The 13166-nt window shown below is 27.8% G+C and overlaps 3 protein-coding genes and 1 pseudogene across 4 annotated transcripts, besides 1 other annotated feature; all 4 read left to right on the top strand.

Moving 5' to 3' along the window:
- Positions 1-6770: part of a mobile genetic element that runs on past the window's edge.
- Positions 148-789, top strand: TVAGG3_0537650 (uncharacterized protein; the record flags this gene model as incomplete). Its single annotated transcript, XM_051237793.1, has 1 exon — positions 148-789. One exon carries the CDS (start codon positions 148-150, stop codon positions 787-789), a length of 642 nt encoding a protein of 213 aa, XP_051095617.1.
- Positions 1825-2682, top strand: TVAGG3_0537640 (annotated as a pseudogene). The gene has a single exon. A coding segment is annotated over exon 1 (858 nt).
- Positions 2907-4886, top strand: TVAGG3_0537630 (keratin-associated protein family; the record flags this gene model as incomplete). The annotated part of the gene is made up of 1 exon (XM_051237792.1): positions 2907-4886. A coding segment is annotated over one exon (1980 nt), but the record flags the coding sequence as incomplete, so codon positions are not given.
- TVAGG3_0537620 (integrase core domain containing protein family) lies at positions 5212-6096 on the top strand (the record flags this gene model as incomplete). Its single annotated transcript, XM_051237791.1, has 1 exon — positions 5212-6096. The coding sequence occupies one exon, from the start codon at positions 5212-5214 to the stop codon at positions 6094-6096; it is 885 nt and encodes a 294-aa protein (XP_051095615.1).
- Positions 6771-13166: the final 6396 nt, after the last annotated feature.

Raw genomic sequence — 13166 nt, 5'->3', positions numbered from 1 at the left:
GCTCTTTTGTTCAGTAGTTCTACATCTTTATACACAGCGCCTGTCTCAGTGAATTCAACAATATTTTCATTCGTTAGCTTTACATTCAAACCCTTGTCAAGTATATTGTTCATTTCATACATATAAAAGGTTTTTATTCTATATGAAATGAGAAGCAAATCCATCTTAGCTGGTGCCGTTAATGTTCCAATTGAACCAACATCAAATGTTGACTCACGAACGACAAACAATATTGTCATAAAGAACTATAGTTCGGAGTGTTTGAAAGAAAAAGAACCAGAACTTAAGTCGGGACCTTCGGTCTTGGAGCATGGCGCCGTGAATTTAAACACAGCTTCAAACGCTAACACTACATCAGATGTTAAGTTAGAGTATCCACCACTGGACCAAATTCTTTCAAGAGAAGCCAACGACAACCCTTACACAAATGTTCAAACAAATCCTTCAGATAACGTAGACCATTACCTTCTTCAGTTATACCAAACAATTTTACTCAAAGACGATAAGAAGCTTTTGGTAAATCTTATAAGCAAGAACCAAATAATTCTAACAAAGGAGGATTTAGAAAATGTTATATCACGAATAACAGGGAAACAATGTGTCATTGACTATCTCGACCCTGAAATCGAATGCTGTGGTCAAACTCCACTATTCATGAAAATAGGTAACATCCGCATCATTGAAACACCAGGAACTACAGGAGTTGAGTTTAAGTATAAATATTCGAATGAATATACAAAACTTTCAACAGAATATAAACTTTGCTTGAAATATGTTTTAGTAAATTAAAGCAGTCAGGACCTTCGGTCTTGGCGCTTTGCGCCGTCAGTCAAAAAATTTCAAGTTAGCAATTTGTAATATCTATCCAAAACTTCTTCAACAGTATCGAACTCATCTTCATAATGCAAACCTAATCTTATTGACTTGGTGCAGTTTTCACTAACACAATATTTTTCTGTTCTCTTGACTGACATAACTAACTCATTTGTTTCATCAAACAGCAACAACCAAAGTTCATGACCTAATACATAACATTCATACTTTATATTTTTAGCTCTGAGTTCTCTTGTAAGCTGTTGCATTTAATATTTTCTAAAAAGTCAACTTCAACAGTCATTCGCACTGGTGCCTTCAGTTCTACAAGCTCTCCTTGAAAGTCAACAAGTCTGAATTGCATGTCTTTCAAATTATGAGGACTAATGCGAACCCATTTACCTAAATGAGTTGCTATGACAGGAACGTTTGGAATGAACATTGAATTTACTTCATAACAGAAAGACTTATATTCTACTGAACCTTTACTATTAACTCCTGAAATACCTGTGACATTAGCTATTTTTGACTCAATGTACAAACAGTTGCCATAACATACGTATGGAACAGATTTCATCTCAATCGTTTTGTCAACACTTTTCAAAGGAAATGTCATATGGTATGCTCCCAGAAGCAATTGAACTCTATGACTCATTCTTGGTATCTTAAACTCTTTCTCGCTGCTGAACTTCAATGTTCCCTCAGAAGAGAGTTCGACATCTATGTTGTCAATAGTTTCTTCATTTATGAGAGTATTTATGACTCCAGCAATTTTATCTATTCTATACCCAGCTCTGTTAGGAAATGTTATAACACTTCTTTTGTCATCTATTTCAATCTCTATGAAATCTGTTTCATCTGTTATGACAAAAGTTGCGATAGTATTGAAGTCAACAACTCTGAAAGCAAGCGCTTCATTCTGAAGACCTAAGTTTGTTTGTAGTTTTACTATTCCGTATTCATTCGGGTCTGTACTTTGTAAATAGAACAACATTTTATTCTCATTAAAATATGACTATTGCTGCATATGCGTATGAAACAAATGAAGCAAGAAGAGCACATGAACTACTAAACGAAAACTCAACTTTAACCATTGAAGGCAATGATTTAGTCATTGACGATGGAAAACTAAAAAAGTCATTGATTTCGATACTTTTAACACTTATGACCCATTCATTACAACAAGCAAGGTTCCTATCATAAATGATGGAACGGTGCAATATATAAATTCTACAGTAGATGCCTCATTAGTGAAAGTATTAAATGTTCTCATTGAATTGTTAAAGAGCTTTCGATTTGACGACAACATTAAATGCCTAAAGAATTTAGTCATGAATGAGAAACAAATTCTCGGCGTTGCTGGTAGCAGTAATGATGTACACCTTATGACATTAGAATATTATAACGAACATAAAGATGAACTGAAAGGAGAGAAGGGTGACACTGGACCTCAAGGACCACAAGGAATACAAGGAATACAAGGACCTCAAGGCGAAAACGGTTTGGATGGTGAAGATGGAAAGGATGGAAAAACTGCTAAATCATGGATATGGAACCTTATAAATACTGGTTTAACAGCTGCTTCATATGGAGTTCTTCAATACCAAATCGGAAAGATATGGGCAGTACTTGGTGAAGAAGTTTTAGATGACGTTAAAAATGCTTTGAACTTCATTTCAAATGGTTCGGATACTATTAAAACTTTATCTGGTTGGATGCAAGAAACAAGGAGTCAAATAGATACTGTAAGACGTATAGCAAACAATGCACGTACGGGATTGGATACTTTACGAGAAGCACAAAATACACTAAAGGAAGCAAATGATATTCTTGGCTCAGTATCAGACATGCATGAAGATTGGCTTAAAGGTATTGACAAATCTTTAAAAAATCACAGTCAGTCTATTGCTGACTACAAGAAAAGTATAGATTTTTTACATAGTGCTATGGACGTACATGATGGAAGCATAAGGAACTTACTTAATGCTAACAATAACTTACCAGGAACTATTAAAGCATTTATAAAGTCCTTTGTAAAATCTGGTGCTCTAACATTTAGGTCTTTGAGAGCAAGAGCATTGAAGTCAAGAGATGCAGAAACTCCAACAGAACCTACAGAAGGAACTGAAACAACAGAAACTCCAGAGGAACCACCAAAACCAACAGCTAATGAAATATTGTTCGAATATTTTCCAAGGTACTCTGTTCTCATTGCATACATTCAAGAAATACTTAAGAAAGCAGACTTGACTTTAGGAGATGATGAAAGTTCTGTATATCTTTCGTTCCAGTTTCAAATAGCAGAACTTTTGAGACAGATATGCTTAATGTATGACAACATCTCTGATTTCACAAGATATGACGACGACCATGACCCCGAACACGGTGAAGAAGAAGTTTTACAAACATCCATTAAGACAGGAAAGGTTTTAACTCAAAGTCTCATTATTGACACCAAAGATGGCGAAGTGGATGTTCTTCAAGAGCTGAAGAAAAATACTTCTTCGGGAGGTGGTGGTAGGCATGAACTTGAAATAAATGAGATAGAAGAGAAATTAGCCGAAAAAGCAGATAAAAACCATGTTCATTATATAAGTTCAGATGAACAGATTATAACGGACTACCATGGATATTTAACACGGGATGAAGAAGTGAAGACGGAAGACCCTAATGAAAGAAGATATAAATACATTCGTGCTAAAGGTTATGACATACGTTGTACTGTACAGTATGACACAGGTAAAGCACCAGAAGCATTTGGTTATAACGATGAAATTTATGCCTCTAGTTTCTTTGTTAACGGTGTATTAGTTGAACCAAGATTTACTTTGAGAGTTAAGGCAAAAATAACTTTTGAAGATGCTATTAAAAGTAAAGCTGACAAAGATGAACTTGACGCAACGAACAAAGTTTTGAAATCTCATAAACACAATATCTCCGATATAAATGAACTTCAAGCTACATTAAATAGTAAAGCTGACAAAGAACATACACATAAATCCTTCACTACTGTTAGAGCAGACGACATAATATTGAACTATGATTTGGGTTCAAGTGCACCTTTAGAGAATCCGAGTACAAGTGTAAAAGATACTCTTAACAATTTAGATAAAAAATGTATGAACATTGAAGGTCATGCCAGAAACTTTGAAGCATACGAACTACCAGCAATGTTAGATAAGAAAGCTGACAAAGAACATACACATAAATCCTTCACTACTGTTAGAGCAGACGACATAATATTGAACTATGATTTGGGTTCAAGTGCACCTTTAGAGAATCCGAGTACAAGTGTAAAAGATACTCTTAACAATTTAGATAAAAAATGTATGAACATTGAAGGTCATGCCAGAAACTTTGAAGCATACGAACTACCAGCAATGTTAGATAAGAAAGCTGACAAAGAACATACACATAAATCCTTCACTACTGTTAGAGCAGACGACATAATATTGAACTATGATTTGGGTTCAAGTGCACCTTTAGAGAATCCGAGTACAAGTGTAAAAGATACTCTTAACAATTTAGATAAAAAATGTATGAACATTGAAGGTCATGCCAGAAACTTTGAAGCATACGAACTACCAGCAATGTTAGATAAGAAAGCTGACAAAACAGAGCTTCAAACATTAAAGACTGAAATACTTCAAACCATATATCCTGTTGGTTCTATTTATACGTCAATGAATTCAACAAATCCAGCAACAGTTTTAGGTTTTGGTACGTGGAAGCAGATTGTAGATAAATTCTTATACTGTGCTAGATATTCAAAGCAAACAGGAGGTTCGAAGAAAATTAAAGAAGCAAACTTACCCCCACGCACTCATACAGGAACGACAAACTTTTCTGGAGACCATAGCCACTCATTAAGAGACCACCCATTATACAACTCAGAGTATGAAGCTGGCAATGATGTTTTATCTCCATCTTATAACAATTCAGCAAAAAAGATTTTTCGACCAACTGAACCGGGAGGTAATCATTCACACACTTTCACAACAAATCTAACAGGCTCGGGTGCAGATTATATGCCACCATTTGTGACTGTATTCGCATGGTACCGCGTTCATTGAACGCGCTTGAGCCTAGAATAAAATCTTTAACTTTACATAAATGAGCTTGAAAGAAGTATTCGAACAACATCCATGGAGGTCATTTAAGAAGTTCAATGAAGCTGCAAAGAGTTGGGGATTTACTAACAGAGCTGAAGTGAAAAGGTTCTTTGACAAAAATGCTGTACATCAAACAAAAATAAACCCTTACGACTACTTTTTACCAATTTACTCCAACGCTCCTGACGCATACCAATTTGACACTCTCGTTCAAAGCAGAAAAGGAGGACATAAACCATTCCTCATCTTCATTAATGTTAACACTCGCAAAGCATATGCATATCCAATGAGGAATAAAGGAACTCATGAAGTGTTAAGAGTTTTGCAGACGTTCGTGGCAGAACATCATCCCACTTCATTAACTTCAGACCAAGACGGTGCATACCTCAGCAATGAAATCACAGAATTTCTCATTAAGCATAACATAACTCACTACACTACTGAAGACCATAACCATAACATACTCGGCATCATAAACCGCTTCATAAGAACGCTCAGAGATTTAAACCAAGAGCGAGACTTTACCGAAGAAACAATGAAACATTTTCTCGAAGTATATAATTCCTCAACACATTCTACAACAGGACATACACCAAATTCAATGACACAACAACAAGAAGAAAAGTATATACAAAAGAAACGAAGTCAAACACAAAATATCAGAAATTCAACACAATTTACCCTCATTCCTGGTACAAAAGTTCGTGTAGTTCTTGACGACAAACCGTTGACAAAGAAACGTTTAAGGTTAAGTAGAAACTATTATATCGTAGACTCTACGCAAGGTAATGGATATCTTATAAAAGCTGCTGACGACTCTATTGCGTTTTACCCTCGTCATAAATTAGTTGAAAGTAGTAATGGCAAACTTGCTGAAACCATTGACGAAGCAAAGCGAGGAGTGGTTATTGAAATACTTGGCTATAACATAAACGATGACACTTATAAAGTAAGATATGAAGGAGGCGTTGAAGATGTTATACCATCTAAGAACTTGAGAGAGTCAAAGCCAACACATCTGGGACCATTAGAGCGGGAGTACTGGAAAGATAAAAATAAGAAAAATAAGAATAAGAAAATTCTTCTAAACTTTTTCATTAGATGTAAATCAGACATGAATGAGAACAGTCATGATATCATTAATGGTACCATTTATTTTTGTCATAAATAATGTTTAGGTGAAGAGGTGAGATTTCACCTGTTTTTTCACCCTCGTGAATTTTCATGAATTTCCTTAAGATAGAAAAAATAAAGTTAGTTTTATTTTTATTTATTTTTTTATTTTGTATAAAAGATATGATTTCAACAATCGGCACAACAACAATTCAAGCTGCGAACGGCGGGACTCTGTCCACAACAACAGCACCAAACTCGTTAGTCATGAATCCTACGTCAATGTTAGTAGAAATGAAAAACTTCATTCCTTCTTCATATACTTTCGAAACAAAAATCCAGAAGATAAAGCAAGAACTTTTAACAAGTAATTTAGACTGTAGTGCGAAAGATGAAACAAATGAACAGTATCTTTATGAAATGGAGGACCTCATCGACCATTTGCCTAAACTACCTGAAATTCAGCAGCAAAAACTAACTATTCCTGAATTCGACGAAATTGAAGTCAAAGCAACTGACTCAGTAGAAATTAAGAAATTCATACGTAAAGTAAATTATGAATTCCTTGGTTTTCATTGCAACCATAAAGTTATGGACAAAGATTGCGACATGGTATATAAGAACATCTCTGACATATATAAATCGGGGGAGTTTAAGACATACGATAACTTTGTTACATTAGTTGCAAAATGTGTATGGCAGATAAGAGATGAAGATAGAAGAGGCAACATAAAAAGATAAAGAACTATTTATTACATATTTTGCAAAAAAAATCTGAATGAAATGTCAGATGGGTGTAAGAGATGAACCCTAAATAAATATAAATAAATATAAATAAAAAATTGATAAAAAGATAAAGAACTATTTATTACATATTTTGCAAAAAAATCTGAATGAAATGTCAGATGGGTGTAAGAGATGAACCCTAAATAAATATAAATAAATATAAATAAAAAAATTGATAAAAAGATAAAGAACTATTTATTACATATTTTGCAAAAAAATCTGAATGAAATGTCAGATGGGTGTAAGAGATGAACCCTAAATAAATATAAATAAATATAAATAAAAAATTGATAAAAAGATAAAGAACTATTTATTACATATTTTGCAAAAAAATCTGAATGAAATGTCAGATGGGTGTAAGAGATGAACCCTAAATAAATATAAATAAATAAAATAAAAAATTGATAAAAGATAAAGAACTATTTATTACATATTTTGCAAAAAAATCTGAATGAAATGTCAGATGGGTGTAAGAGATGAACCCTAAATAAATATAAATAAATATAAATAAAAAATTGATAAAAAGATAAAGAACTATTTATTACATATTTTGCAAAAAAATCTGAATGAAATGTCAGATGGGTGTAAGAGATGAACCCTAAATAAATATAAATAAATATAAATAAAAAATTGATAAAAAGATAAAGAACTATTTATTACATATTTTGCAAAAAAATCTGAATGAAATGTCAGATGGGTGTAAGAGATGAACCCTAAATAAATATAAATAAATATAAATAAAAAATTGATAAAAAGATAAAGAACTATTTATTACATATTTTGCAAAAAAAATCTGAATGAAATGTCAGATGGGTGTAAGAGATGAACCCTAAATAAATATAAATAAATATAAATAAAAAATTGATAAAAAGATAAAGAACTATTTATTACATATTTTGCAAAAAAATCTGAATGAAATGTCAGATGGGTGTAAGAGATGAACCCTAAATAAATATAAATAAATATAAATAAAAAATTGATAAAAAGATAAAGAACTATTTATTACATATTTTGCAAAAAAATCTGAATGAAATGTCAGATGGGTGTAAGAGATGAACCCTAAATAAATATAGATAAATATAAATAAAAAATTGATAAAAAGATAAAGAACTATTATTACATATTTTGCAAAAAAATCTGAATGAAATGTCAGATGGGTGTAAGAGATGAACCCTAAATAAATATAAATAAATATAAATAAAAAATTGATAAAAAGATAAAGAACTATTTATTACATATTTTGCAAAAAAATCTGAATGAAATGTCAGATGGGTGTAAGAGATGAACCCTAAATAAATATAAATAAATATAAATAAAAAATTGATAAAAAGATAAAGAACTATTTATTACATATTTTGCAAAAAAATCTGAATGAAATGTCAGATGGGTGTAAGAGATGAACCCTAAATAAATATAAATAAATATAAATAAAAAATTGATAAAAAGATAAAGAACTATTTATTACATATTTTGCAAAAAAATCTGAATGAAATGTCAGATGGGTGTAAGAGATGAACCCTAAATAAATATAAATAAATATAAATAAAAAATTGATAAAAAGATAAAGAACTATTTATTACATATTTTGCAAAAAAAATCTGAATGAAATGTCAGATGGGTGTAAGAGATGAACCCTAAATAAATATAAATAAATATAAATAAAAAAATTGATAAAAAGATAAAGAACTATTTATTACATATTTTGCAAAAAAAATCTGAATGAAATGTCAGATGGGTGTAAGAGATGAACCCTAAATAAATATAAATAAATATAAATAAAAAATTGATAAAAAGATAAAGAACTATTTATTACATATTTTGCAAAAAAATCTGAATGAAATGTCAGATGGGTGTAAGAGATGAACCCTAAATAAATATAAATAAATATAAATAAAAAATTGATAAAAAGATAAAGAACTATTTATTACATATTTTGCAAAAAAATCTGAATGAAATGTCAGATGGGTGTAAGAGATGAACCCTAAATAAATATAAATAAATATAAATAAAAAATTGATAAAAAGATAAAGAACTATTTATTACATATTTTGCAAAAAAATCTGAATGAAATGTCAGATGGGTGTAAGAGATGAACCCTAAAATAAATATAAATAAAAAATTGATAAAAAGATAAAGAACTATTTATTACATATTTTGCAAAAAAATCTGAATGAAATGTCAGATGGGTGTAAGAGATGAACCCTAAATAAATATAAATAAATATAAATAAAAAATTGATAAAAAGATAAAGAACTATTTATTACATATTTTGCAAAAAAATCTGAATGAAATGTCAGATGGGTGTAAGAGATGAACCCTAAATAAATATAAATAAATATAAATAAAAAATTGATAAAAAGATAAAGAACTATTTATTACATATTTTGCAAAAAAATCTGAATGAAATGTCAGATGGGTGTAAGAGATGAACCCTAAATAAATATAAATAAATATAAATAAAAAATTGATAAAAAGATAAAGAACTATTTATTACATATTTTGCAAAAAAATCTGAATGAAATGTCAGATGGGTGTAAGAGATGAACCCTAAATAAATATAAATAAATATAAATAAAAAATTGATAAAAAGATAAAGAACTATTTATTACATATTTTGCAAAAAAATCTGAATGAAATGTCAGATGGGTGTAAGAGATGAACCCTAAATAAATATAAATAAATATAAATAAAAAATTGATAAAAAGATAAAGAACTATTTATTACATATTTTGCAAAAAAAATCTGAATGAAATGTCAGATGGGTGTAAGAGATGAACCCTAAATAAATATAAATAAATATAAATAAAAAAATTGATAAAAAGATAAAGAACTATTTATTACATATTTTGCAAAAAAATCTGAATGAAATGTCAGATGGGTGTAAGAGATGAACCCTAAATAAATATAAATAAATATAAATAAAAAATTGATAAAAAGATAAAGAACTATTTATTACATATTTTGCAAAAAATCTGAATGAAATGTCAGATGGGTGTAAGAGATGAACCCTAAATAAATATAAAAATATATAAATAAAAAATTGATAAAAAGATAAAGAACTATTTATTACATATTTTGCAAAAAAAATCTGAATGAAATGTCAGATGGGTGTAAGAGATGAACCCTAAATAAATATAAATAAATATAAATAAAAAATTGATAAAAAGATAAAGAACTATTTATTACATATTTTGCAAAAAAAAATCTGAATGAAATGTCAGATGGGTGTAAGAGATGAACCCTAAATAATATAAATAAATATAAATAAAAAATTGATAAAAGATAAAGAAACTATTTATTACATATTTTGCAAAAAAATCTGAATGAAATGTCAGATGGGTGTAAGAGATGAACCCTAAATAAATATAAATAAATATAAATAAAAAATTGATAAAAAGATAAAGAACTATTTATTACATATTTTGCAAAAAAATCTGAATGAAATGTCAGATGGGTGTAAGAGATGAACCCTAAATAAATATAAATAAATATAAATAAAAAATTGATAAAAAGATAAAGAACTATTTATTACATATTTTGCAAAAAAATCTGAATGAAATGTCAGATGGGTGTAAGAGATGAACCCTAAATAAATATAAATAAATATAAATAAAAAATTGATAAAAAGATAAAGAACTATTTATTACATATTTTGCAAAAAAATCTGAATGAAATGTCAGATGGGTGTAAGAGATGAACCCTAAATAAATATAAATAAATATAAATAAAAAATTGATAAAAAGATAAAGAACTATTTATTACATATTTTGCAAAAAAATCTGAATGAAATGTCAGATGGGTGTAAGAGATGAACCCTAAATAAATATAAATAAATATAAATAAAAAATTGATAAAAAGATAAAGAACTATTTATTACATATTTTGCAAAAAAATCTGAATGAAATGTCAGATGGGTGTAAGAGATGAACCCTAAATAAATATAAATAAATATAAATAAAAAATTGATAAAAAGATAAAGAACTATTTATTACATATTTTGCAAAAAAATCTGAATGAAATGTCAGATGGGTGTAAGAGATGAACCCTAAATAAATATAAATAAATATAAATAAAAAATTGATAAAAAGATAAAGAACTATTTATTACATATTTTGCAAAAAAATCTGAATGAAATGTCAGATGGGTGTAAGAGATGAACCCTAAATAAATATAAATAAATATAAATAAAAAATTGATAAAAAGATAAAGAACTATTTATTACATATTTTGCAAAAAAAATCTGAATGAAATGTCAGATGGGTGTAAGAGATGAACCCTAAATAAATATAAATAAATATAAATAAAAAATTGATAAAAAGATAAAGAACTATTTATTACATATTTTGCAAAAAAATCTGAATGAAATGTCAGATGGGTGTAAGAGATGAACCCTAAATAAATATAAATAAATATAAATAAAAAATTGATAAAAAGATAAAGAACTATTTATTACATATTTTGCAAAAAAATCTGAATGAAATGTCAGATGGGTGTAAGAGATGAACCCTAAATAAATATAAATAAATATAAATAAAAAATTGATAAAAAGATAAAGAACTATTTATTACATATTTTGCAAAAAAATCTGAATGAAATGTCAGATGGGTGTAAGAGATGAACCCTAAATAAATATAAATAAATATAAATAAAAAATTGATAAAAAGATAAAGAACTATTTATTACATATTTTGCAAAAAAATCTGAATGAAATGTCAGATGGGTGTAAGAGATGAACCCTAAATAAATATAAATAAATATAAATAAAAAATTGATAAAAAGATAAAGAACTATTTATTACATATTTTGCAAAAAAATCTGAATGAAATGTCAGATGGGTGTAAGAGATGAACCCTAAATAAATATAAATAAATATAAATAAAAAATTGATAAAAAGATAAAGAACTATTTATTACATATTTTGCAAAAAAATCTGAATGAAATGTCAGATGGGTGTAAGAGATGAACCCTAAATAAATATAAATAAATATAAATAAAAAATTGATAAAAAGATAAAGAACTATTTATTACATATTTTGCAAAAAAATCTGAATGAAATGTCAGATGGGTGTAAGAGATGAACCCTAAATAAATATAAATAAATATAAATAAAAAATTGATAAAAAGATAAAGAACTATTTATTACATATTTTGCAAAAAAATCTGAATGAAATGTCAGATGGGTGTAAGAGATGAACCCTAAATAAATATAAATAAATATAAATAAAAAATTGATAAAAAGATAAAGAACTATTTATTACATATTTTGCAAAAAAATCTGAATGAAATGTCAGATGGGTGTAAGAGATGAACCCTAAATAAATATAAATAAATATAAATAAAAAATTGATAAAAAGATAAAGAACTATTTATTACATATTTTGCAAAAAAATCTGAATGAAATGTCAGATGGGTGTAAGAGATGAACCCTAAATAAATATAAATAAATATAAATAAAAAATTGATAAAAAGATAAAGAACTATTTATTACATATTTTGCAAAAAAATCTGAATGAAATGTCAGATGGGTGTAAGAGATGAACCCTAAATAAATATAAATAAATATAAATAAAAAATTGATAAAAAGATAAAGAACTATTTATTACATATTTTGCAAAAAAATCTGAATGAAATGTCAGATGGGTGTAAGAGATGAACCCTAAATAAATATAAATAAATATAAATAAAAAATTGATAAAAAGATAAAGAACTATTTATTACATATTTTGCAAAAAAATCTGAATGAAATGTCAGATGGGTGTAAGAGATGAACCCTAAATAAATATAAATAAATATAAATAAAAAATTGATAAAAAGATAAAGAACTATTTATTACATATTTTGCAAAAAAAATCTGAATGAAATGTCAGATGGGTGTAAGAGATGAACCCTAAATAAATATAAATAAATATAAATAAAAAATTGATAAAAAGATAAAGAACTATTTATTACATATTTTGCAAAAAAATCTGAATGAAATGTCAGATGGGTGTAAGAGATGAACCCTAAATAATATAATAAATAATATATAAAAAAAATTGATAAAAAGATAAAGAACTATTTATTATTACAATATTTTGCAAAAAAACTGAATGTCAGATGAAAGATGGGTGTAAGAGATGAACCCTAAATAAATATAAATAAATATAAATAAAAAATTGATAAAAAGATAAAGAACTATTTATTACATATTTTGCAAAAAAATCTGAATGAAATGTCAGATGGGTGTAAGAGATGAACCCTAAATAAATATAAATAAATATATAATAAAAAATTGATAAAAAGATAAAGAACTATTTATTACATATTTTGCAAAAAAAATCTGAATGAAATGTCAGATGGGTG

The sequence above is a fragment of the Trichomonas vaginalis genome, chromosome II (genome assembly GCF_026262505.1).
Source record: "Trichomonas vaginalis G3 chromosome II, whole genome shotgun sequence".
NCBI lineage: Eukaryota > Parabasalia > Trichomonadida > Trichomonadidae > Trichomonas > Trichomonas vaginalis.
The sequence above is the reverse complement of the archived record's forward strand: the minus strand, read 5'-3'. Positions and strand labels throughout refer to the sequence as shown.